This window comes from Manis javanica, chromosome 16 (assembly GCF_040802235.1).
Source record: "Manis javanica isolate MJ-LG chromosome 16, MJ_LKY, whole genome shotgun sequence".
NCBI classification, from domain to species: Eukaryota; Metazoa; Chordata; class Mammalia; order Pholidota; family Manidae; genus Manis; species Manis javanica.
Window position 1 is genome coordinate 35,791,823 of NC_133171.1, and position 25,239 is coordinate 35,817,061.

Here is a 25,239-nt window from a genome sequence, read left to right on the forward strand (position 1 = left end):
GAGAGACTGCCTACCTAGTCACAAAGGCTGTGACAACTTCCCCAAGGAAGCAACCATCTGATACCTGAATGTTGCATGGCAGTTATACTGGCAAAGAAGAGAGCAGAGAGCATTTCCAGATGGATGGCAGAGCTAATATGAAAGCCTCATGGTAGGCAGGATCCTATCGGTTGTACGAGATGAAAACAAGGCCACTGGGGGCAGATAGCGCATGAGCAGGAGCCTCACAGGAGGTTAGGCTGGAGGACGTAGGCAGGGCGATCAGTAAGGACTGCCAGGAATAACAACAACAACAGCTTACAGTTTTTGAGCTCTTGCTACATGCAGACACTTTCTATCCACTTTATGTGCACCAAGTAATTCAATCTTCACAACTTTATGAAAGAACATTTATCATTCTTTAATTATAAATAAGCAATGGCAGCACAGAGAGTGTAAGTATTTCCCAAGATCACTGAACTAATCGCTATGGAATGATGAACTTCAACCCCAGGAAGTTTTGCTCTGTGGACCGTGTTTCAGTCACTGAGTTATGGTAATTATAATTTTAAGGCTTAGTAATTTACTCTGTATCCTACAAACACTGAGAAGCCCTTGAGGCATTTTAAGTAATAAAAGATGGAGAGGTCGGGAGTAACATGGTCAGACTGGAGGAACAAGCATGTATATGAGCTAATTATGGTCTATTACACTTCTAAACAAGAGATTATGGAAATGACTTAAGTTCCTATTTAACAACAACTCTACCATTTTCTCTTGTTTAAAGAAGGAGCAATCACCATATCAGAAAAACAAAGTTTTCCCCTGTGGTATGTTTCAGAAATGCTTAGTAAAGCAAACATATCAATACTTTGACTTTTAATCACCTATTTTCAACTCAACAAATTCATTATAGCCAACCTAGGGCAACAGGGAATCAGATCATTGTGCTTTCTTATTTACTTAATTGCCTCAAAAGTAGGAATAATACTTCAAACCAAGTAATTGTGCAGCACCTACCAGGTCCCAGTTTGCATGGGCTTGGGACACTGCCTGTTTCTATTTCCTTGAAAACTTTTCTTCTCCCCACCAGGGAAGGATGCTTCATACTGAACAGTCTCCCAGCCATGGGCAAGACTGGTCACCCTGAGCCCTGCTGATAGCCACATTTCCAGCTTGCGTGACATCAGTCACTATGAGATCCTCATTCTCTTTGTGCGCAGTGATTTCCAGGACAAGCCAACACAGCTTCGAAGTCCCAGCTGCCCGGATCATCTATTGTTTTGTGCTTGCTTATTCCTTTGCTCTGCTCCTTTCCCACTAGGATCCCTTTCTCAATTCCGCCCTGTCCTTCCAGATCCTTCCACTGGGGGGCTTCAGGAATTCATTATTGATCATCAGAAAACTTGCCTCTATCTTTAACTTCTCATGTCATGTTCTTGTTTTCATTCGGTTATTCTGTAACAAGGGCTAGAATCACAGAAAATTAATACCAATGCTCTGGACTATGTCACATCAATGAAATTCAGAGGGAAAGAACACAGATATTAGTAAGTCTGAAAGTTACCCAGGTGATTAGAATGGGTATACAGGGTTGGGAGTCACTAGATCTGTGGTTCTCAAACTGTGCCTTGAGGCCAGCATCACCGAGAAACCCATTGTGAATGCAAATTCTCACCTCACCTTCAATCAAGTAAATAGAAACCCAGGAGACAAAGTCCAGAAGCTGTGTCTAAGAAAGCCTCCAAGGGACTGTGATGACCCAGTTTAAGAACCAGAGCATCGGGCCGACTGTAATCCCACTGGTGCCTGTACAGTCCATCCTCTCAATTTTTGGCAGTTTCCTCCTCTAACTGTGTACTTCTGGACCTGGAGGTGGGCTTTACATTCTCCTTCATTCCCTTTATGCTTTCAGAATATTTCTCCCCCTTGCTCCTTTGAATCTCCCAGAGTCTTTGAAGAGAATGTGATCAAATTTAGGTACCCATTTCTGATCCTTTTTGTCATTTACTATTCTCATAATGATTTCCTCTCGCTCATAATGTCTCCAACACCTGGTCTATCTGCTTCCTTCTCCACTGCTATTCTTTGGCGACTTTAACACGCCTGCAGGGTGACTGCCTAACGCCTGAAGTCTTCGTCTTCAACAGATGTCTCACCCCCCGCCAGCAGCTCGCAGCTTGCATTCTCATGCTTCCTCTTCTTGCGCTTCTCACAGGAGTACGTCCTTCTCATGTGTAGCCTCTTTTTTAACACTGTGAGAAAGAGCCACCCCACGGCTCCCGCTGCCACAAGAGCGCTGTTTCTCTAAGGATTTCCCTATTTTGTGAAGGGCCTGCACCACTGCCTCAGGTGTCACCTCCCCCTCCCCCCAGTCCTGGGGAAGGGCCCACTCCTCAAGGAGGAAAGCCATCTCAGACCACATGCCCACTGGGGGACACCCAAATATGTCCTCGCCCACAGGGGCACCCTGAAGTATTTCCCCACCCATACGGACAGCCAGCTGAAGCACCCCTCCCATGAAGAGAGTTCATTCCAGCTTCTTTGGTCTGCAGTGGATCCTGCCGACTATGCTAAATGTAGCGCTGGAGGGTTTCAGCTCTGGGCAAGTTCACTCTGGATTCCGTGAGATAAAATGATGACAATGGAACACTGGGGGTAAAAGGTTTTAAACGAAGCTTTATTCTTGCAGTAGCAGGTTGAGCACTAGAATCGTCCACATCTGGCAAGTCCACAATCCACAATCTGCCTCTGCACAGAACACTGGGCAGAGCTCTTTATATGACAACATAGACAATAATGGCTCATTGCCAACACATGTGTAAGCATGTGCCTGCCTGCCTATGCAGTAGGACAATTACATCATTGCATATACACAGAGGGCAAGTACATTAGGGTCAGATGAGTATCCTGGCTATGGAAACTTCCATTTTCCCTAAAAGAAACACAAAAATCTCAATCATAATATTTTTAAGTTGGTCATGAGGATGGTAGGGCAGCATGGAGAATATAGCCAATGGTTCTGTAACATCTTTCTATGTTGACAAATAGTAACTGCACTACTTGGGGTAAGGATTTAATAATGTGTGTAACTATTGAATCATGGTGTTGCATACTTGAAACCAATATAATGTTGTATATCAACAATACTTCAATAAAAACATATACATGCACACAAATTGGATGGCTCTAAGAGTGTTTGATTGAGGGAGTCCTCAAGGTAAACCTCAAGGGATAATCCTATGTCAGGAACTCAAGACCAGTAAGACCTAAGCCATTAGGACTAATCAGAAGAAGGAGAGGACGTGTTTACAGGATCCAGAAAGAGAGATTCATGTAGAAAAGGCCACACGGACAGAAACAGTGGCATTATGTTAAGGGAAACAACAGACACAGGGAGCTCTCATAAAGGGATCCAGGGGAATATCTGCCCACCTTCACTCCATCTACCATTCCTCAACATTGGTTGAATCCAACTGGAAGCCAGAGAACAAGGGAGCCTGTATTTCTTAGAGGTCAGCCTCTCTGGGTATATAGGAAGTGGAGAAAGGTGGAAACAGATCTGAAGTGGCATACTGCCCTTTCCCATTCTAAGTTCATCCTCCTCCTGTATGAGCCAATTTTCTAAGCACCATCATGATTTACTTAATGGTATAAATCAGAAACCTGCTCTCAAGCTCTATTCCTGCCGTATATTTACATCAGTTATCTATAAATATTCCAAATCCCCATTCATTCTATGAAATATTCGTGTCCATACTATTCTCTCCATCACTGCTACTTCCCCTCACACCACTGTATTGTCACTCCAGCCTACCATTTCTTAGTAGCATCTATTGCTTTCAGAAATTACTTCTGTGTTTTTCAAATTTCCAAGAGGACTTTGCTCAGAACTTTATCTCCAGTGCCTCGCATAGTAGCTGGTACATAATATATGCTCAATAAGCAAATGTTTGACAAATGAATATAGGCTTTCAATATTTATTAGTTAAATTCTGCAGTTGCAAGCAGTCTCTTTGACATCAGCTTTTGCTATCTTCAGTCCATCATTTACATTTCTGCCAGAAGGCCTTTTGTCCCCTATGTGTAAAGGGATGGAGATGAGCCAGTGGATCCAACCAGAGTGCTTACAATTTACTGAGAATAACAATAGTAACAAATTGTACTGCTGCAATATTCTAAGGTGGTGGAAGCATTGGGCACAAGTACCTGACCCCATGTTAAGAAAGGCATCCTAGAGAACAGAGAGTAAGAGATGAGGATGGAGATGGCGGCCATATCCTGAAGAGAGGCACTGAAAACCACGTGCTTAGTATCTAGACTCCTTACCTGCACATTTTAGAACTTTTACTGCTGATGTTGTCAGTTTTAAGTCCCATGTTTTCTCAATTCAGACTCCCTGCTCTAGAGACAAATGACTCTTTAGTTGTCTAATAGCTGCCAGGTGATTCCTGCTTCTACAGTGCTGGCCTAGGAGATGAGATTCTGTTTTTAAGGGATGCCGTCTACTTCACACTCTGCCCTCCCCTTTTCTGCTCAACACAAATTTCTAAAAGCCACTTGACTTTCCTGAGTTGTCCAGAGACAGTTCATTTTTCCCAGATATTAGCAAGCCTAAATTAAAGGGCAGTGATTTGGAGATGAAAATTCCTACATTCTCTTCTCATAACCTGGGGAGTTAACAGCTACTGGAATTTGTAGAACTCAGAAGGAGATTTGTGATTCACCAAATTATTCTCCCCTGTTTTAAAAGATAAAGGATGGCTTTTCCAGTTACTCTGAGTAAACAGCCAAATGTTAAATTCAAATTGAATGTAATAAAGACAGTTTAATCAGAAATATAGTGAAGAGTAATAGATATAACACCAGACAGAAAATATTTAGCCTTCAATTGTCCTATATTATCCTAATTATTAGTATGCTCAGGTATTGAATATTTGTGTTTCTGTGCCACTGTAGATAATCAAACCTTATATTCATTCTCAGCATTGGATACTAATGATAACAGAGAAAAGCATTTATGTATCAAAACCTTAACATCCTTTCCAAATGTTCTAATCACAATTAGTGTCTATTCCAATGTCAAATCAGGCCAAAAGTAACATAGAAAGGAACAATTATGGTGTTACTTTATTATTTCAAAAGTTTGTAATAATTAGCATAGAAAAAATTAAATTCACAAATGAGATGTGTGCATTAAGTAAATGCACATTGGTTTTTTAATATCCTTATTAGGTATAAAATAAACACATCAAGTTAAAAAAGTAAACTTCAACAGTATTCAAATTACAAACATCCAAAGATATCACCTGTGATTTTTAAGACTAATCATCTAACCAAAAATATTTAGAAATTTAAAGTCAATGCTAATGATTCTAAGAATAATTTGGTGAATCTCAAATCTCCCTCTGAGGTTTACATATTCCAGTAGCTGTTAACTCTCCAAGTTATAATGATTTGAAAATGGATAAGAATATACAAATAGCAAATAGCTGGACATTTTTATTAACAATTCCTTTGGCAAGTTAATGAGAATTTATACAATTGGTCAGTAAAAGCCCTGCTAACTGTAATATGTCATATTATAATGCAACTAATTACTGTATTATATAGATTCAAATTTATTATGAAACAAATTATGCAGACTGTAACCTGGGATAACATCTATTCCTTCAAGGAAGATTTTAATTCCGTACCAGTGTTATAAAGATACCACTGTATATTTTTACTTGAATACTTTCTTAAGAAAAAATCAATCTTGTATTGTGCCATATTACTATACCTTGCATTGTTATACTTTATGAACCAATATCATTAAGTCCATCTTGACATTTTCCTTGTTGATGATTGGTAGGATATTCTGTTGACTGTCTATAAAGACTTGCTTTGAAGAAGTGATTGTTAATGATCCATTACTCTTAATGAATCACCAGTCCTCCAGGCATTGGGATTGGTGAAGGATCTCTTGTTTGACTTGATATTCTGGAGGTTCTATATAAAAGTAAAAGTAGAAGTTAATAATATGTCATTTCAAGGATTCTACAAATGTGTTTGTATGTGATTTTATTTTTGTATAGCTTCTATGCCTGGTGGGAAAAATATAATCAAATTCCTGAATATAAAGTCCCAATAGTAGAATAGTTTATGGTCTTCCAAAGAGGTATCATGCATTTAGACATGATTTCCAAGTAAGCATTAAAAAAAAAGAGTCTTTTTCTCAAATATTTAAGTTTTAAATTATTGGTTTCTCTAAAAATCTGTTTGAAGATTTAGGGCTGTTGTTTGAATTTAGCATAACATGAAACAAATGTAAAAATGTTAGCCTTTACTGCAGAAAGGTATTCAATGGACTAGACCTGACTACTAGGTGAGTGAACAATGCCTGAAGTGGCATGCAGCCTTCTTTCACTAAGGAGGCATTATTTATTTCCAGATGTGGGATAATACAGGTTTTGTTGTTAATGATGCTTTTGTTTTGTGCTGTTCTTTCCATGATGGTTTTGACTTACGTCATTTACTTAACCCTGAGTCTGGATCTTTCAGTATGGAAAATAATTTGTGACTAAATTTAGTATGTTTAACAGCATGAATGATTTGCTTTAAAATACATAGTAAAGTAAATTCAAGAGTTTTGTCTGTAACACTCCACTGTCATCCCTTCTTATTCAGCCAAGAAAAGAGGAGAAGTTACAGCTCATACACAGAGAAATTGGATAGCCAGCACCTTATTTACCTGTGGCCCAACAGTAAGCTGTAACCCCATTGGCCCATGTGGCAGCCATGAACTTTATACATTATGTGTGTGGCTAAGAAATAAAAAACTGAGAACCATTAAAATAAGATTTTTGCTAGACTACAAAACCATCTGTGCTTCTCAGCAACACTATGTCTCTGACGGAGTATCTAGGCAAGCCCGGGAACTGAACTGTGCTCTCCAAACAAAGGGAAGTTTAATAAATTGCAAATGCTGTTTTCCCCCCCTTAGAAACTGACTAATTATTTGGTCTTTAAACCACAACTTGGTACCCAAGGAATATCTTCTCATACAAACACAACTTCTACTTCTTAGAGAAAAGCAGTTTGTTTTGGTATACGTACTGGTAAGCACCAAGTTACATGTTTAAAGGGGTGGGATGCAACCAGTGGATATGATCAGTTGGCAATGCACTTAAAAATAAGTAAATTTGAATATCCTTAGGCAGAGCATACTCTCATCGTGTACCTGACCTCTTGGTATTGCCATAAACCCCCCACTGGAGTCTTTCACTTTATCTACCTGGTTGTCAAGGACTTTCAGCCTGAGATTTCTGTAGGAGCAATGTGTGTACATGCACCGGATAATTTACTGAGCCCTCCCCTCTGTCATGAGGTGGGAGAAATGTCCATTGCCTCTGCTCCTCTCTAGGCCCAGCTGACAGAGATATTTGTGGGTGTGCATGCACATATATATAAGTGCGCATGCACACACACAATTATATTTCTTCATTAACATTTATGATACCCAAATTATATACAAATACATATAATGAATAAGCAAATGAACATCATTGATACTAAAATATGAATTTTATTCTAACTTAAAAGTAAGCAAATGGACACCATTTTATATCTATTTATACATGTTCAATAAGTGGAAAATTTTTAAACCCTGGACATCTAGAAATCTAGAGCTTGGTACACCTCTAATCTCAAGCCTCACACGCCTGCTGGAGCATTACTACAATGAAGGCATCTAAGAAAAAAGATTTGGAAAAAAATGAATTAATGTCAGGCAGTAGTAATAAGGCTTTCTAAGGTTATCCTGTGAAGCCCCATTAAATGTCTCTTAATAATTGTATATTAAAAGATGAATGAAATTCATTAGTATGTAAACAATTAGACTGAAGAGTAAATCTTCAAGTAAGTACAAACTGTATGAAGTACACAGCAGGTCCATTATGTGAGCCGATCAACCCAAGAATTGATTTGCATAAGGAATGCAGCAAAGTTCAAGTTGGATTTTGTAGGGAAAGTGATACATTTAATTGGGGAGAACTGCGTAAAGTGCAACTTGAAAAGTCCCTGAAGATCACATTTCTCTTACACATGAAGACCGAGAGTAGTGTTTCCACGGACCTCTCTTCTCTCACACTAACAGGTGATTCATGTCTTCACGGAGAAGCTTTCCTTCTCACACCCTCTGAAAGATCTGCCATTGTGAAATGCGCTTCGACAAGGCGGATTGCTTTCCAGCCCTACCCCTCCAGGCTGCCTCCTGTTACCTCAGCTTGAGCGTGACCAGGAGAAGGATTCCGCAGGTGACTGTCATGCACATGACAGCGTAGATTAGTTCTCCTGGAAACAAAAGATTTGTTTTTAATTACTGGATTTTTAGAGAGAATGAATAATAAAAATACTATAGAGAACTGATTTTAAACTGACCATTGAAAGGGGAATGGAATCCACTTAGAGTTATTTCCTTGGCATGTTTTCTTTTACGCAATGCAATGCCTTTGAAGTTCGACAGGGTTGGATAATCTGAAAAGAAAAATGAAAACGAGATTAAAATATTTAAGGTTATGCATTATTTTTAACCCATGGGTTGTAATTTGCTTTACATTACATTCTGAAGCAGCAATTTATTTCTATGACACTATTTCGATAAAATCAGATTAGGGTGAAAGTGGGAGCGATTTTCTTAAAAATTTTAATGGTTATTTTTTCCCCTTTTAATCAGACAGTTAGGGCTTTTTTTTTCCAAACCATGATGGGGGGAAAAAAGATTACATTTTATAAGATCTTTCATCTTACCTTACATAGAGACTAGGAAAAAAAACCCAACAGAACTGTAGGCTATCTATTGGGATACTGAAAAAGACTCCTTCTTTACAAGAGTGACTGTTTTCACATGCTTTTAATGGTATTTCCTTCCCATAAGGCCCCCTGTATTTATGAAATCGTATAAAGGAAGAGCCCCTAAACCAATCACACAGATCGCCCCCTCGCTCCGACACTTCAATGTATGGTTCCACTCATTCCCCCTACTGACTCTCACTGATAACTATGCAGTAAAATCACCCCGTGTTTTGACTCAATGCAACACAAATATGAACGTCAAACATGCTAATAGCACAATAACCAAGCTCTTCAATGATGATGATTCAGGTGGGTTTTGAGGCTTTAAAAAAAAAAAAAACAAGGAAAATCTGATAAAGCCTGCACTTGGGAGAGAGGCTTTGCTGTTCTCTGTTATAGATTCCTCATGCATTTTGAGAACTTGAAGTCTGAGTGGACAGTTTGCAGAAATGAGTACATCAAATAGCAGATTATTATATCTGATGACAACTAGTAAGGATAGGCTCTGGGCAGGGAGGGAGGTGAGAAGGTCTATTACCAACAGTTCCACTCAATCCTCTCTCCACCCAGGGCTGCTGCTGTTCAGAAGCTAGGTCTTTGGAAGCCAAGGTTTGAGGTCTATGTTAGAAAAAGTAGAAAGCACAGGAGACAGACTGTTTCAGATCAGTAACCAAACTCTCAGCCTGCGTCCAAGAGAAGCAGACCAACTTAAGAGCTAGGAAAGTAACTGAGGATTTTGTCGCTAGAAAACCCACTCAGGGAGTCTGAACTCTAACACAGCTCAGACACTTTTAATCCCAAGTCACTTATTGGGTCATCGTATATTTATACAAGTGTGACTTCCCAGCAACTGAAAAAGATCAACCTCTTCTAAATGTAAAAGAGAAGTAGAGCTTCTGATTTTTTTTCCCACTTTTGAGGTTATAAAAGAAATCTTGTTATTCACCATGAAGTTGGAATGGAAAAATTGAGCTCTATCAAATAATACCATTTTTATGATAGTGACCCTTGTTTTTGGAAGAATTAACTTTAATCAAAGTGAACATACAGATTTTTAGTGACATAAATGATCAATTCAGAAGATGGTGGAAAAAACCGGTTTTGCCTTTTTAAAAGTTCTTTTGGCATTTTATGACATTTTAGGTAGATACATTTTAGTGTATCATGTGCATTGGCTATTTCTCTGTCTGATACTATAGTTTTCCTTTATGAAATTCTGTCCCTAAGTACATTTGGTCTAGTTAAGTACCACGATTCATCTTTGCATAAGAAAAAAAAGGTATTATTTTGACAAATTTCTCTTTTAGATATATTTCTGCCTAAAGTAATTGTTAGACATTCACCTAGCAAAGTTTAGGAAGAATTGTCTCATTCACTACATTGCACTCACATGGAACTCATTAACAAAGATATAATAGATCAATGACAGAAATGCTACCTAATGATCCCACTGAAAATTTTAATGTGTCTAGCAATCACTCCACAATCTTAAATATTACACCCTAGGAGAATACAGAATATCAGTTCGAGGGATTAATGTTACAGAGGGTTTCTTGGCTACTGAAGCCCATTGGAGATTCTTCCCCACCTTTTATAAACAGTGAGGTTTACAGTGTTTTCTAACCATGAAATTAAAGTCGGCAGAGTTAATAACCAACCTCAGTCCCATACCATCTGCTACATTTATAGATAAACATTGTCAGAGACTTGTTTATCTTAAGTCATACCCTAGAGGAGTTAGACACTATTATGAATTACACTGTAAAATCCCTGTACATTTGACAGGAAATAAAGATTAATTCAGCCTCACATTAAGAAGAAATTTAGATAATATTCTCCCTAAATGAGCTACAGAGATGTGATCATGTCCATTTTTTTCTTCCAAAATCCTACTGCAGCAATGGCCAAGAGTTGATGGGATCTAAAACTCTACTTTTATCATTTATGTGAAATAGTAAATGCATCGTTAAAATATGGATTAGATGTAAAATAATGATTTAAAAATAAATGTCAGAATACCTGAAATAGAAATTAAATACTTCACAAACTGCAAATTTGTAAATCCTCATTCAAAATTTTAATTAAAACATAAAAGAGTCTGGGAGAAAAATTTGATGAAGTGAACATTTTCAAGAAATGATGTTAAAAATATTTTGTAGCTGTTTTTTGAGTTTTAATGCATTTCACAGCATAGTGAAATATTGTGTTCTTGCCATTTTTAAATCTAAGTGCCAATACCATGGCAATATTTTAATGAGAATTAAAATTCAAGGAAGACCTGTGTGTCCAAGGATTGGTGCTACTTCTAATTTGGTTGATGTTATCTCATTTGTAGGTATAAAAATCCCCACCCTGGAAATGAGTTTTGAATTATTTCACCTAATGATCAAGAATGAGATTCCATGTATCACAGACTCTTTCAATCACAACTGTATGAAAACCTCCTTCTAAAATGGAAATAAAGGAAAATACATAAGCATCTTGAAGTTTGAACAACTAATTACATTAGTAATACAATAAACCAAAGTATTAAATATAAATAATCAGCATATAACACCATTGCTGCTAAAATGTATGTTGTAAAAAGTAAACCAGCTAAATAATATGCTTATCCTAACAGTAGTAACCAAGCATCAAAAAGGCATATTCATTTATTAACTCACGAACTTCAAAGAGAATAAAATAATGTCTTAGGTTTAACTTCTAGCACATGGCTAACCACATGGCAATTGCCAGGGGCTGGGGGAAGGGGAAACTTAGATGTATCAGTCTGTTGGTTCGCAAACCTCAAGAGTTCCCCTGGGTGACATCTGAAACGGACTGCCTTCACTGCCAAACTGAAGAAAGAGGCAGGCCACTCCACACTGTTGGTAGGTGGCAGGTTTAATGAGCAAGAAAACTTACATATGTGGCTTGTCTTGGGCAGCTGCAAGACGAGTAGATCTTCGCAACCACCACCAAAATCTTAAAAGTTTATATAGAGGACTTAATGGGATTCAGGCACATATACTACCCAGATGGTCTCAACAACACATTGCTGCATCCTTGAAATGGCTCCAGCTATGGAAACAGTGGGCAGAATATTTATTTCAAGGACAGGGGAAGGGCTGAGGAGCTTCTGATTGTCCCATTTCAGCTCTCAGGTCAAAAGGCTGTGTCCTCTCTTTGACCTCCTCCAATGTAGTCAAAGAGTACAAAGTTTCAGTTACACAAGATGAATACATCCTAAAGGTCTACTGTACACCACACTGCCTATTGTTAACATTATTATACACTTAAAGATTTTCTGAAAGAGCAGACTTATGTAAGTGCTCTTATCACACACAAAATAAATCGAGGATGGGAAGAAGCTTTCGGTGGTGGCTGTGGGGATGGTATAGATTGTGGTGCTAGTTTCACAGTGTATACTTATCTTCTCACTCATCAAGCTGTGCATGTTAAATACGTACAGGTTTCTGTATATAAACAAAAACAAAAAACACATACATGAGAAAGTATGGACTTGAGAACATTTGCTTTGATCTTTTGGCTAGTGTTAGTAAACTGCTGTATTGACTAGCCTGGTAACTAGTCTTTAGCCCTAGGTTGAATGACAGTGTTGTTCACACATCCAGTGGAATTGCTTGGTGATTACAGTGAGTTTCAACTGTACTCCTGAAACACCTCAAATGTTCTACAGTATCCTTAGTTTTGCAGATAATGAAACAGTCACTGAGGTAGCAACTGGAATGCAAATTATGCTATTTCAGATCACACTAGATTATACCAATATAGTATGGTTTTAGAAGGTAATGATTTTAAATCTTACAATTAAAATCTATCGTCGATAGCTTTTGGGTTATACAAAACAGACCTAAAGATATAGATTGAAAATGGCAATGGAATATTCATGATTATGGTAAATACCTATAAATACATAAGTGTGTATGTATAGAATTACAAAATTGGAGAGGACTTTTTCTATTATTTAACTCACATTTTCAATGCAATGATCTGTTCTGGCTCATTAGTGACATAGTCAACAGCATTCCAGGAATGAGCTATTTAATGCCTTCTATCCCTCTGCTATTAGTGATGGTCAATTCTAGCTAAAATATAAATATTTTTCCAGATTGCTCCTTTAGCAACTCAAAATGATAAATCTACTTTCTTTTGTTGACAGCACTGCTTAGTTTCCTGGCAAACTTTGTTGACAGAGAGAGAAAATGGTCACACTGTAAGTAGACCACATAGAACAATCTTTTTAAACATTAGTAAGAATCTTCTGTTTATCATAAAGTGCCATTCTGATCAGTTTGGGATGAAGCAGAGATTCTGAATTTCTTACACCTTCCCAGGTGCTATTTATGCTGCTGATGGAATTCACACACATACACATACATGCACACTACATGTTTATTCATATACACACAGATGCATGTGCATACTCATGCAGTACACAAAATGCTTTACTTCTATATATGGTGCTTAATATTTTACAAGGCATTTGGACACTGTTTGATTTTACAACAACTAACCAAATAGGAATTATTAGTTCAAGTTAATAAAGAAATTCAGACTCAAAACAACTGTCTTGGCCAATATCAGAGTTGGTAAATAGTGAGTATGTGATCTGTAGTGAAATCTGCCAATGATATATAAAGTCTACCTCATGGAGACCACAAAATTGTGGAAATCACTTTCAGCTTTTTCCAATGTGGCAATCAATTGGACTAGGAGATAAATTTGAAAACTAACAGAGACAAGTGTACTTAAGAGTATTGTACAAGAAGAATCATAATAGTAGTATCTGTTTGCAAATATTCATGGTCATATATGTTTCTGTTGCAGAAATTCACAATGGAAGGGGTCATAAATCTAATAAGTAAAGCATATGAAATGGCTCATATACACCTGTAGAATATTTCACTTGGCACACACTTCTGAAATATGTTAATCATTTTCAATATAATGAAATACATCAACTACTTTGACATTTGACATTCGACACAAAAAATTAAAAATGAATGCTGCAACTTTCAAAGTGGTTGTCTTAGACTGGTATCAACCTGAGCATTTTGTTTTCATGGATGTAGAGTTCAGACCATATGTAAAGCTTTCCAGAGTATTCACCAGGCAGAGGTCATACAAAGAGTAATACACAAAAGATTTGTGTAACTGTTTAAAATCAAACTTGGCTATTTCTTTGGTTACTATAATTTATATCTACATTGATACAACCCAAGTCTTAAATAAAAATATAAGATAACCCACTGTTTGAAAAGTACCTATATCTCTAGTGAGTTTAATGGAAAAATACGTGTTCCTAAAATTGAATAGTAATTTTCACCCCGAATTATATTAGACAATCATTAGGAGAGCTTGTAAGAATATAAATGTATGATAAGAATGGGGTAATCTAAATAGCCAAGATATGGAAGCAACCTAAGTGTCCATCAGTAGATGAATGGATAAAGAAGATGTGGTACATATACACAATGGAATATTACTCAGCTATAAGAAAAAAACAGATCCTAGCATTTGCAACAACATGGATGGAGCTAGAGGGTATTATGCTCAGTGAAATAAGCCAGGCAGAGAAAGACAAGTACCGAATGATTTCACTCATATGTAGAGTATAAGAACAAAAGAAAACTGAAGGAACAAAACAGCAGCGGAAGCACAGAACCCAAGAATGGACTAATAGTTACCAAAGGGAAAGGGACTGGGGAGGACGGGTGGGAAGGGAGGGATAAGGGCAGGAAAAAAGAAAGGGGGCATTACGATTAACATGTATAGTGGGGGGTCACGGGGAGGGCTGTGCAACACAGAGAAGACAAGTAGTGATTTTACAGCATCATACTATGTTGATGGACAGTGACTGTGAATGGGTATGTGGGGGGGACTTGGTGAAGGGGGGAACCTAGTAAACATAATGTCCTTCATGTAATTGTAGATTAATGATACCAAAATAAAACTAATAAATAAATGAATGAATGAATGAATGAATGAATGAATGAAAAGAATGGGGTAATCTACACTTATTTTATCAATTTCACAGATTTATGATTTCATATATGGAAGTTTTTAATGTACAAAATGTTTTTTATGAAAAATATATGTGACAATACCATTAACTGTCTAGATGTTTTGATATTTCTGGAATTGAATAATTCACTAATATGTACCTTTTGTAAATGTGTAAGACTTTACCTGGTTGGCTTACACAATTTTTCATAATTTAATTAAAAATGTAGGGTAAAAAGTTGGAAAATAATAAAAGAAAGGGATAAATTTTGGAGGGTCTTCATAATCATTTGAAGTGAGATGATTCCAAAAGTTTGTAAGTTATTGAGTTTTAAAATGGAAAAAAACCCTGTAATTGTAGTATGCCTTCCTTCAACATAAATTTGTAAGCCTTCAGGGTAGCTGAACATAAAAGTATGATACATGGTATTAATTCTACTTAGCAACTTTCTTGAGAACAGATATATTTATCTAATTTACAGTATAATATGGCTACCACAATACCAAACCCATGCAATTATCTAATGGCCAACAAGTATATATTACCACCTTTCACATCTGAAATAGCACATCTGTCACTCTGCAGTGACATATGCTGTAGAAGGTATGATTACATAATGTTTAGTTCTTTCTTTAGTTATCTTTTACTGACGTTAGCCAAAGCTCTACACATAAATCACATATTCACACATTATCATTTTTAAAAATGTCAATTCAGTGTCCTGACTGCAATGAATATGGTTACAACAACAAAATGTGTTAAGAAAACTATTTGCCCGGCATGAATTCTGAGTCACGTTTGTTTACACTGGACAAAGAGTGAACCTCTTGGTCACCGGATAGGAGGTATCTAAGGGCAGATAATTTTGAGAATTCTCCAAGGTTCAGTTTTCTCATTTGTAAAATGAGACCAGTAACACCTAGGTTTGTAAGATTTTTTATGGATAAAAATATTAAAACTTACATCAGTATAACTGAACTTTTGGGGGCTTCCATGAGAAAGAATGTACAGTGGTAGGAAGGAACATAAGGGAAGCAAGGGTAAGAGAAGGGATTCCTTGAATGGTCCTTTTTCTCCTTCTCTGTCCCCATCTTTCCTCCTTCCCTACCTTCCTCCCTTCCCTTGGAAACATCTTCTTAGGCTACCTTACTGAAGTAGAACCCTCTGTCATTTCCTTTTTCAAAAATCTCATTTCAGATGAATATGGTAAATTCAAAGTTTGTTAGAAAAGGCAGAGTTTTCTAAAGCGTGTCCCATGAAACATCGGTTCTGTTTAATCCTTTTATGTGTTAGGCAAATAAAAGATCCTATAAACAAATGACCTTGTAAAATTCTAGATTAGACAAAAAAATTAGGTACATGATTTTTGGCACATGTATTTTCTAATCTTTTTACTCTAGTGTAGGGGCACACTTGACCTAAATTTATTTTCCTTGATGGGATATATCTGAGAATACATTTTTAAAACATTGGAAAACATGGGTATATGTGATTGGCAGATGAATATTTATATATTTTGGTCAGGCATAAGATGTTCATTGAGGATTCTTATTTAGTCAACAGAAAGTTAGAGAACACAATACTTACAATATTTTAGGTCCATGAATATAGGCATTACTTTACAATCTCTTTCTTACTAGGCACACGTACAGAACCCCCGATATTATAACTTCTTGTTCTCTACTCCTGGGAGTCAAACAGATTTTTCCCCCCGGAGTTCGGGAGATGCCTGACCTCCAAATGCTCCTTAGAGAGGTTTGTGTGACATATTAATTCCACATTTGCTGCCAGTTCATCTGCTGTTCTTCAATTTCCCAACTTGTCCTTGTGGGATCTGGAAAATTTAGGTTCTGTCCTTTCCATAGGAAACCAGAGGAGTTCAGGGATCATTTTTACCAAGTCACCCTATTAATGTCCACAGGACCACGTGATAGAAATCAATACATTTGGACCCAAGTAAAAATTTTCCAATAACTAATTACTTCCTACTTTAAAGCTGGCACTGTGGCAATCAACGTGGGGATATACTGGTAGGATGTTACGTGGTCTGCTGTCATGAAGTTCTCAATCTAGTTTCAGGAAAGCGGAATAATGTGAAGAAAGCAATGGGGGCAACAATAAGGACAGAGAAGAGAAAGGTACACATTTGAGGAATGGTGAGAAGGCTGACTTGCTTTCTGCATGTTCCTGGAAATCAGATGAAGGAGTTTAGATGTGGGAAGGATGAAAACATGAAGAACGGAGAGCGATATCTGTCTTTGGCTGATGGACATAACGTGATCATGGCAGAGTTGGAGAATTAGTCTAGTCATGGTTAATAGGCTGGTTTGGTGTGAAGGCTAACTAAGAACCTATAGCATCAACTTAGGCATGAGAAGAAAAAAACTAAAATAGGTGGTAGGAGCTGGAGTAGAGAGGAGAGAAAGTGTACAGGTATACTCAAAACAGAGATTTGTTAGGAAATAGAATAGGTGCAGAACATGGGAGCACAAGCATTAGAATCACATATAGATTAAAAACTGGCTCAGCCTCATCCCAGTTCTGTAATTTTACGCAATTTATTGACACTCTGTCCCCTGATCTTTTGGCCCAAAGTAAGTGCTTAATCATTTGTATAAATGTTAAGTATTACATAATCTGGAATTGTATTTGATATTGCAAATGCAGAGGGCTCAGTCAAAGATGACTCTTAGGGTCTTGATACAACATGTTTTTTGAGAATAGCGTTGACATGAAAGATGAAAGAATAGTAGAGGCAAGAACTACAATGTTTGTCTCCCCACTTTGCAACCTGACTATAAAGAGAAAAAAACACTGGCTTTGGGATCAGAAAGAACTCCCTTGCAATCCTAGCTGGGTCACTAACTGTAGTCGGACAAGGTAGCCTCCTGCTTCTCATATGTGGAAAGGGAATTGATAGTGATCGTAGTATTTTGCAGAAAGATTTACTCCTCTATTACCATCATGGATTTTACACCCACCACCTGACGTCAGGTGACTGAGGGGACCGTTGTTCGTGGAAGGATTATCTTTACTGCCCCAGTGACATGGGGCTTGACCTCGACTTGAATTAGTCAAAAATGTCAGCAGCAACAATGTATGTTACACTGGAGCAGAAGCTTAAGAATGATTACGTTGCTTGTTTTTTGTCTCTGCTGTGAGAAAGGCATGTGTCAAACAGTGGCTGTGCCTTCAGCTTGAGTCAGAAATCAGCCACAGAGCCTCAGCACTCAATCCACTGCCTGCACACGGCATGATGAGAAACCATTCTTTGCTCTCGTAAGCTGCTGGAATTTGGAGATGTTACTGCGTGACATAGCAAAAACTGGCTAACTCAGGGGTGACAATATATCACAACTGGAAACTGTGGACACGTGCTAAGTGCTAATAAATATTAGCTCCTACTTTTTTCTCCTCTCTTACATTTATCAACTGAATTATAGGTAGAAGGAGAAGAAAAAAGTGAAAGGGTAAAGAAAGGTAAGAGAGGCTGAGAGCAGAGGTTGAGAAAACTGTGGGGGAGAACACTGAAGACTAGGCTTCCCTGTGGAGACAGGAACGTTTTCCCCTCTTCTGCGGGAACTACGAGGCAGCGGGGGACGCCGTCACTGCAGTATCGTCTCTCATGTGCCAGCGTTAACTTCAAGTTCACTTTATTTTCAACAAGAAGCGTGGGATGCAGTATCATTTCCTCTACTGGGATATACGTTATAACCCAATCAATTGGGGCCACATTATTTTTATCCATAAACACCTTCAAGTTACATTACAGTTCAAGATAATAGGCCCTTGTAAATATGGATTTTTCAGCTGTTTTGTCATTTTAAATAAACCCACAACATATAACAAGAATTGGAAATACAAATAGGCTACTAGTAAATATAAACACTAGAGTGTAGTAAGGAGTAGCATAGTGGAAAGATGCCAGCCCACAGCTTCAAACCACAGATTCAAGTTCCTGCTCTAAAATTTGTTAAGTATATGATCTGCTGTATCTTAAAAAAAAACAAACAAAAAAAAACCCACAACTCTTCTGTGCCCCAGTTTCCTATTCTATTAAATGAGGATGATATTCATTGGCTTATTGTGCAGATAAATGAGATGAGACATATAAAGGATCTTGCAGAGGGTAGATATACAATAGAAGCTATCATTTTTTTTAAATTAGAAAAGTATGTATTGGCCATGGCTGTATAACACTATTGACTGTGGCATATTTAAAATTAGAATCCTAGGCCTTCTCATTATAAGCTTTGATTTAATAGGTCAAGGGAAAAGTGGGGATTAAGTTCTGGACATTCATAATTTCAAAAAAGCTCAATAGCTACTTTCAGTCCGTGGTCAGGATGAAGAACAATTTATAGAAAATGGAAAAAACACGTGACTTAAGAGGGAAAAGAGAGAAATCAGATTATAAACCACATTATGATAGGCTAGTGAAATAGGCATTCTTGATGAGAAAGAGTGAGAGGACATCAGGGAGTTATGTTTAATAGATAAAGTCCTTTGGGGAAAAACTAGCAACTGGGGGGAGAATAACCAGAGACAGGGGACAGCATCTGCTAAACCAGTTTTACCAACTGAAAAAAAATCGTTTGGATCAGTAAGAGGTATGACCACCTGAAGAGCTCTCTTTCAGCGGACGGTATTAAAAGAATAAAACAATGAAAAGCCAGCACTACTTCCACTGTAGAGGAGGAGGGGCGCCGGAAGGGAAGTTTGGGCCAAACAACAGTGAGAAAAATTGACTAGGGTGAAGCAGCCGTGTAGAAGTGTTGGAAGGAGCTATTAGGGTTGTAGACATATGCTTAGTGTACGTTTTCAATGTAATAACTACCATATGTACTTTAAACAAAATGGCATTGTAAGTTTTCGGCTGTTAACGCTAGGAAGAGTGAGTGAACAGAGACGAAGGTACTGACTGGATCATGGCTGGCCTGGAAACTTAAAACGTCAACAGAGGCATCTTCTTACACAGACCCCAGGGACACACAGCAGTGGATCACGAAGGTAAGTTGCCCTTTGAAGAAAGCCCTGCCATCTGATTTTTATGGCTGCCTTCCACTTCAGATTGCCCTGACTCCCAACTAAAGTAGACATATAATTAGGAACTGGTGGGGTTTGGCCTCTTTCTTCAGTTGGGTTGCTATGAAAGTCCCTATCATATGCCTAACAGTAAGTGTCTGGCCACCTGGTCGGGTTCTAAGGCAATAATTAAACATCAGTCCCAGAATTCTGGCAAATAAAAGCACATTGGGAGTTGGGAAAGCAGTTATCAGCCTCAGTGGCAACCAAAGGGTGCCACCCCCCTAAGCCAGGAGCCTTAAAGAGACAATAGGGAAGAGTCCCTGGCACAGAAGCGCACTTCCCAAGCATCACCAAACATTCATCCTGTGCACAAAGCAGCTGTCAGCCTTTCCAAATTCCTTTATCTAGTTTGAAAACCAACTAGTTCACTGGGATTTACACAAGCCCCAGATAAACGCTTTCCAAAGAGTAATGAGTGAGAAGAATTTTAGAAGTCTGGTTGTGCCCCTCTTTACAGTTTGCTAGATAGCAATGCGATGTTAGGATATTCTTGTCACTTTGAGGTGGAGAGAATATTTACTGATGCTTGCAACGCTATAAAGAGTTTTCTTGAGCTCAGGAACACAACCGAGAGGATGGTTAGAAACAATCTCAAACTAATTAAAGGTGAACGACTGTCATTACCAATGGATTCTTAATACATCTCTACTCCTTGCTCATCTGTCTCATCTGAGATATTTTATTTCTCAAGTACCAAACATTCTTTATTCTGAGGAGTCTCCCTTTAAGATGATATCCCAGCATGTAGGTGCCAGGGCAATAACTATTAAGTGCCCACATATGGTGTTTTATGGGAATACATCTGATGCTATTATATTGTTGTCACAAGAATACTTGGCTATTTAAGCCAGGAATACACATGCTCATAATAAATTATTTTTATGACTTCACATACACAATCATGATGCACAGAAAGTATAAAGGAAAGACTGCTTATTTTATGCAGCTTTGGCACTAACTCCATCCCCAATTATAGGCAACGAGGGGATTGTATGAGGCCAATGAAAGCATAAGAGTGGAAAATGGAAAAGATAACACCCTGCTTTCACATACTGAGGCCTGTTGTTGTTCAAATTGTAACAGTATTGTTTTGTTTTATTTCCCTCCATGATCTTAAAGGCTCCTTCCTTCTCTAGTGATGCCAAAATTTGAGTTGTCTCACTCATCAGTGGCGACTCTGTAATCTTTCCTTTTTGGCTTAGGGCAAAGAACAAAGGTAGTTATGGGTGATTCACACCATCTTTCATGCTCAGAGGCAGACCTTTCCCCTCCATTAACAACACCTAAGCCTTTAAGGGTAGAGTTGGGAGAAAGTGAAGGTAGGAGACAGCTGTTCTGCTGTTTCTGTGGAGGGTTTGTTACACTTCAGTATTTCCAGATTACAGCCGTGTGGAGCATTTTCTGCAAAATAAGAAGCCAAGCCAAATCTGCTGGTTTCAGGTCTGCAGACAAAATTTAAACCAGCTGGATTTTCTTGGGAACTTTTTGCATGCAAGTAAACCTCGTTGTGAAACCAAAGCCAGCATTTGTCTCCATTGGATGGGCTACTATCCCCCTCATGTCTCTTCCCTTGAGGGAATTTGGAATTTTGAAAAGTACTCAGAGAAACAGGCCAGGTTATTCCTCAGACAACCTGATTGGAATCTTAGCCATGAAGGTGGAAGATACAACCAGATATGATGCCTCTTAATCAGTCTTCAGAGAGATGGCAGGAAGCTAGCTCTCTATTAGCTGATGTTAAAAATTACTCCAATTAAAACTAATGATTTCCTGTACATATGTACTTACAAAAACAAAAGCCAAAAGACACAAACATACTCTCTTAAACTCTCTTTCTCTCCCTCCCCTCCCCCCCACACATACTAGTGTCTAGTCAAAGTGGCCAACTTACTGGACTTGTATTTAGTAACAGTCCCACATCATATATTGCATGCGCCTTAAGTGAAAATCATCATGTTCCTTGCTAAGAAATGCAGTTTCAAAGATTTAAGAATATAAGTAGTAGAAGCAAAGGAATATGCCATGTTATAATTATTTAGTTATTCTGGAATATGTTATTTATAAAGCTATTTAGCCTTTGGAAAACAAAACAATAAAAAGTAATCCAACACTAGAGAAAACCCATTTATTACAAATCTCAATTGAGATCTCTGAAAGAAAACATTTTTCCAAGCAGGGAGAAAGAAATGATACACACTTTCTTAAAATTTTAGGGTAATCATAGGAAGGAAAGTTCTTGGCCGATGACTGGTCTTTTTGGCATTAAAAAAACAATCAAAACAAACAAACCACTGCAGAGTTGGCCTTTTCCACAGGCAGTGTGGATGTTTGTTGAAAATGTACTGGCCTCAGAAATATCTTCAGTCACCTAATCCAAACATCTACTATCAGAGATCTTCTATTTCTGTTAAACTATTACTAAAATTTAATATGCAAGAACTCTGGGGACAAGGAAGAGGACAACTCTCTAGGGAGAGGATTTCCTCCATACTACCTGGTATAGTCAGGAATACAACTTTCTTTTTAAGGTATCATTGATACACAATCTTATGAAGGTTTCACATGAGCAACACTGTGGTTACTACATTTGCCCATATTATCAAGCCCCCCCCACATACCGCATTGTAGTCACTGTTCATCAGCATAGTAAGATGCTATAGAGTCACTACTTGTCTTTCTTGTCTTCTCTGTGCTATACTGCCTTCCCCGTGCCTCCCCAATATTATGTGTGCTAATCATAATAACCCTTAATCCCCTTATCCCTCCCTTCCCACCCATCCTCCCCAGTCCCTTTGCCTTTGGTAACTGCTAGTCCATTCTTGGATTCGGTGAGTCTGTTGCTGTTTTGTTCCTTCCATGTTTGCTTTGCTGTTATACTCCACAAATGAATGAAATCATTTGGTACTTGTCTTTCTCTACCTGGCTTATGTCATGGAGCATAATACCCTCTAGCTGCATCCATGTTGTTGCAAATGGTAGGATTTGTTTTTTTCTTATGGCTGAATAATATTCCATTGTGTGTATGTACCACCTCTTCTTTATCCATTCATCTACTGATGGACATTTAGGTTGCTTCCATGTCTTGGCTATTGTAAATAGTGCTGCGATAAACGTAGGGGTGCATATGTCTTTTTGAATCTGGGATCCTGTTTTCTTCAGGTAAATTCCTAGGAATAGAATTCCTGGATCAAATGGCATTTCTATTTTTAGTTATATGAGGAACCTCCATACTGCTTTCCACAATGGCTGAACTAGTTTACATTCCCACCAGCAGTGTAGGAGGCTTCCCCTTTCTCTGCATCCTTGCCAGCATTTGTTGTTCCTTGTCTTTTGAATGTTGGCCATCCTAACAGGTGTGAGGTAGTATCTCATTGTGGTTTTAATTTGCATTTCCCTAATAATTAACTATGTGGAGCATCTTTTCATGTGCCTGTTGGCCATCTGAATTTCTTCTTTGGAGAGGTGTCTGTTCAGATCCTCTGCCCATTTTTTAATTGGGTTATTTGCTTTTTGGGTTTTGAGGCATGTGAGCTCTTTATATATTTTGGATGTTAACTCCTTATCGGATATGTCATTTACGACTTTATTCTCCCAGACTGTAGGATGCCTTTTGGTTCTGCTGATGGTGTCCTTCACTGTACAGAAGCTTTTTAGTTCATTTTCACTTTTGTTTCCTTTGCACAGGGAGATATGTTCATGAGAAAGTTGCTCATGTTTATGTTCAAGAGAGTTTTGCCTATGTTTTCTTCTAGGAGTTTTATGGTTTCGTGGCTTACATTCAGGTCTTTGATCCATTTTTAGTTTACTTTTGTGTATGGAGTTAGACAATAATCCAGTTTCATTCTCTTGCATGTAGTTGTCCAGTTTTGCCAACACCAGCTATTGAAGAGACTATCATTTCTCCATTGTATTTCCATGGCTCCCCTATCATATATTAATTGGCCATATACATGTGGGTTTATAGCTGACTCTCTATTCTATTCCATTGATCTATGGGTCTGTACTTCCCAGACCATTGGTCTTTATATTACAACATACTACTCCTCATCAAACTCAGTTTTCAAGGAGTCTGTGGCTATATACACACATTCCTTGGGAGAGGCAACATTTATAATTAGTTGGCAATCATACATTCCACATCATCAGGGGAGAGGAATATATTATGGTTGTTAATTAACATCACAGCCTCTGCTGCCCAAAACTTCCTTGTTTAACCTCTGCCTTAACTGCCTTCTGTGTGACCTTGGACAAATTACTAACTTTTAGATGTCCTGGTTTCCTCTTGGGTAAAAGAAAGAGCACCGACTTCATATATTGCTTGTGAAATTTAAATTAATCAAGACTTATAAAATGAGTATCAGAGTGTGTCACACATAGTAAACCTTCAAAAGGGCCACAGGACCCTGAGTAAGCAAAAGACGAGTAAGCTAGCATTCACAGAGTACACTTTAAACTGGCTAGTAGTATCTTTAAATGTTTATAACCCCTTCCTTTTAAAGATATATATAGCTTCAGGTTTCTCCATGTTATCATTTCATAATGTTGACATGAGTTTGCAAGCATGTCCATTAAAATATTCCTTATTATGCAGTGTTTTTAAGATCTGCTTCTGCACTTTTGTCATCCACTCTTTCTGGAGTTTCTCTGAGGCAGGTGATAATGAGGCAGGTGATAAAGAGCACCAACACTTGATAGTCACTGCTTCCCTTAACAAATGATGTCAAACGTAAAGCTAAATGCACAGAAGAACCACTTCCATAGGCTCTACTTCTCCATTCTAAAGACTGGTGCCTTCCATGGTAGCCCCAAGTACACCAGCAGACGCGTTAGAGCCTTCCCTGTAGTCTAAACCTGGTGACCAAGTCTGACTTACTGCAATCTTTGTGGGGCTCAGGCAAATTCAGGTGACCTTAGGGGGCCTGAGATTTCTAGGTGTGGAATTCTGATGTAGATTTCAACTTACCAAAGTGTCCTTTAAGAGCTGCAGAAGTTAGCCTTCCTAATTCCATTCACGTTTCACATCAGAGATTTAAGCATGCAACCATATCGAGCTGATTTCCTCCTTTCATCCTCTGGTCGCTCTTCACCTCCAAGCCTAATTTCACCAGTGTAGAGCACACATTCTGCACTGCTCTCTTAACATTGTGTTGTATGCTGAGACTCAAGTGATGACACTGTTCCGAGGCTTTCTGACTCATGACTCTTATCCATCAGGTCAGTGGTTATCAATGAGGACAGTGAAATGTGGGGCCAGTAGAATTCTTCCAGTGATCCATGTTTACTTTTTTGCATTCATAAGATGACAACCTTCATAGTCATACATCTGGGAT

At 38.2% G+C, this 25,239-nt stretch overlaps 2 protein-coding genes across 6 annotated transcripts in view; one reads left to right on the top strand and one right to left on the bottom strand.

The window, feature by feature from the left end:
• Positions 1-25,239, top strand: part of HMGCLL1 (3-hydroxy-3-methylglutaryl-CoA lyase like 1) — a 310,746-nt gene that overhangs the window by 281,419 nt on the left and 4,088 nt on the right. For 2 of the 5 annotated variants that reach the window (XR_012126034.1, XR_012126035.1), the window contains 2 exons: positions 12,977-13,030; positions 19,711-19,831. Coding sequence is in view for 2 of the 5 variants with exons in the window: in XM_073224132.1 (XP_073080233.1) it covers positions 1,073-1,129 (57 nt within the window). In the remaining 3 variants the exon portion in view is untranslated. Of the gene's footprint in view, positions 1-1,072; positions 3,154-6,648; positions 6,806-12,976; positions 13,031-19,710; positions 19,832-25,239 lie in introns of those variants that run through there. The other 3 variants (XR_012126036.1, XM_073224132.1, XM_073224133.1) reach the window with 3 other exon arrangements.
• The window catches only part of GFRAL (GDNF family receptor alpha like), a 55,448-nt gene continuing 35,181 nt past the window's right edge, over positions 4,973-25,239 (bottom strand). The window contains exons 7-9 of the mRNA XM_037020819.2: positions 8,401-8,496; positions 8,241-8,313; positions 4,973-5,970 (exon numbers count right to left, since the gene is read on the bottom strand). Of these exons, the coding sequence (XP_036876714.1) occupies positions 5,898-5,970; positions 8,241-8,313; positions 8,401-8,496 (242 nt within the window). The 3' untranslated portion in view covers positions 4,973-5,897. The remainder of the gene's footprint in view (positions 5,971-8,240; positions 8,314-8,400; positions 8,497-25,239) is intronic.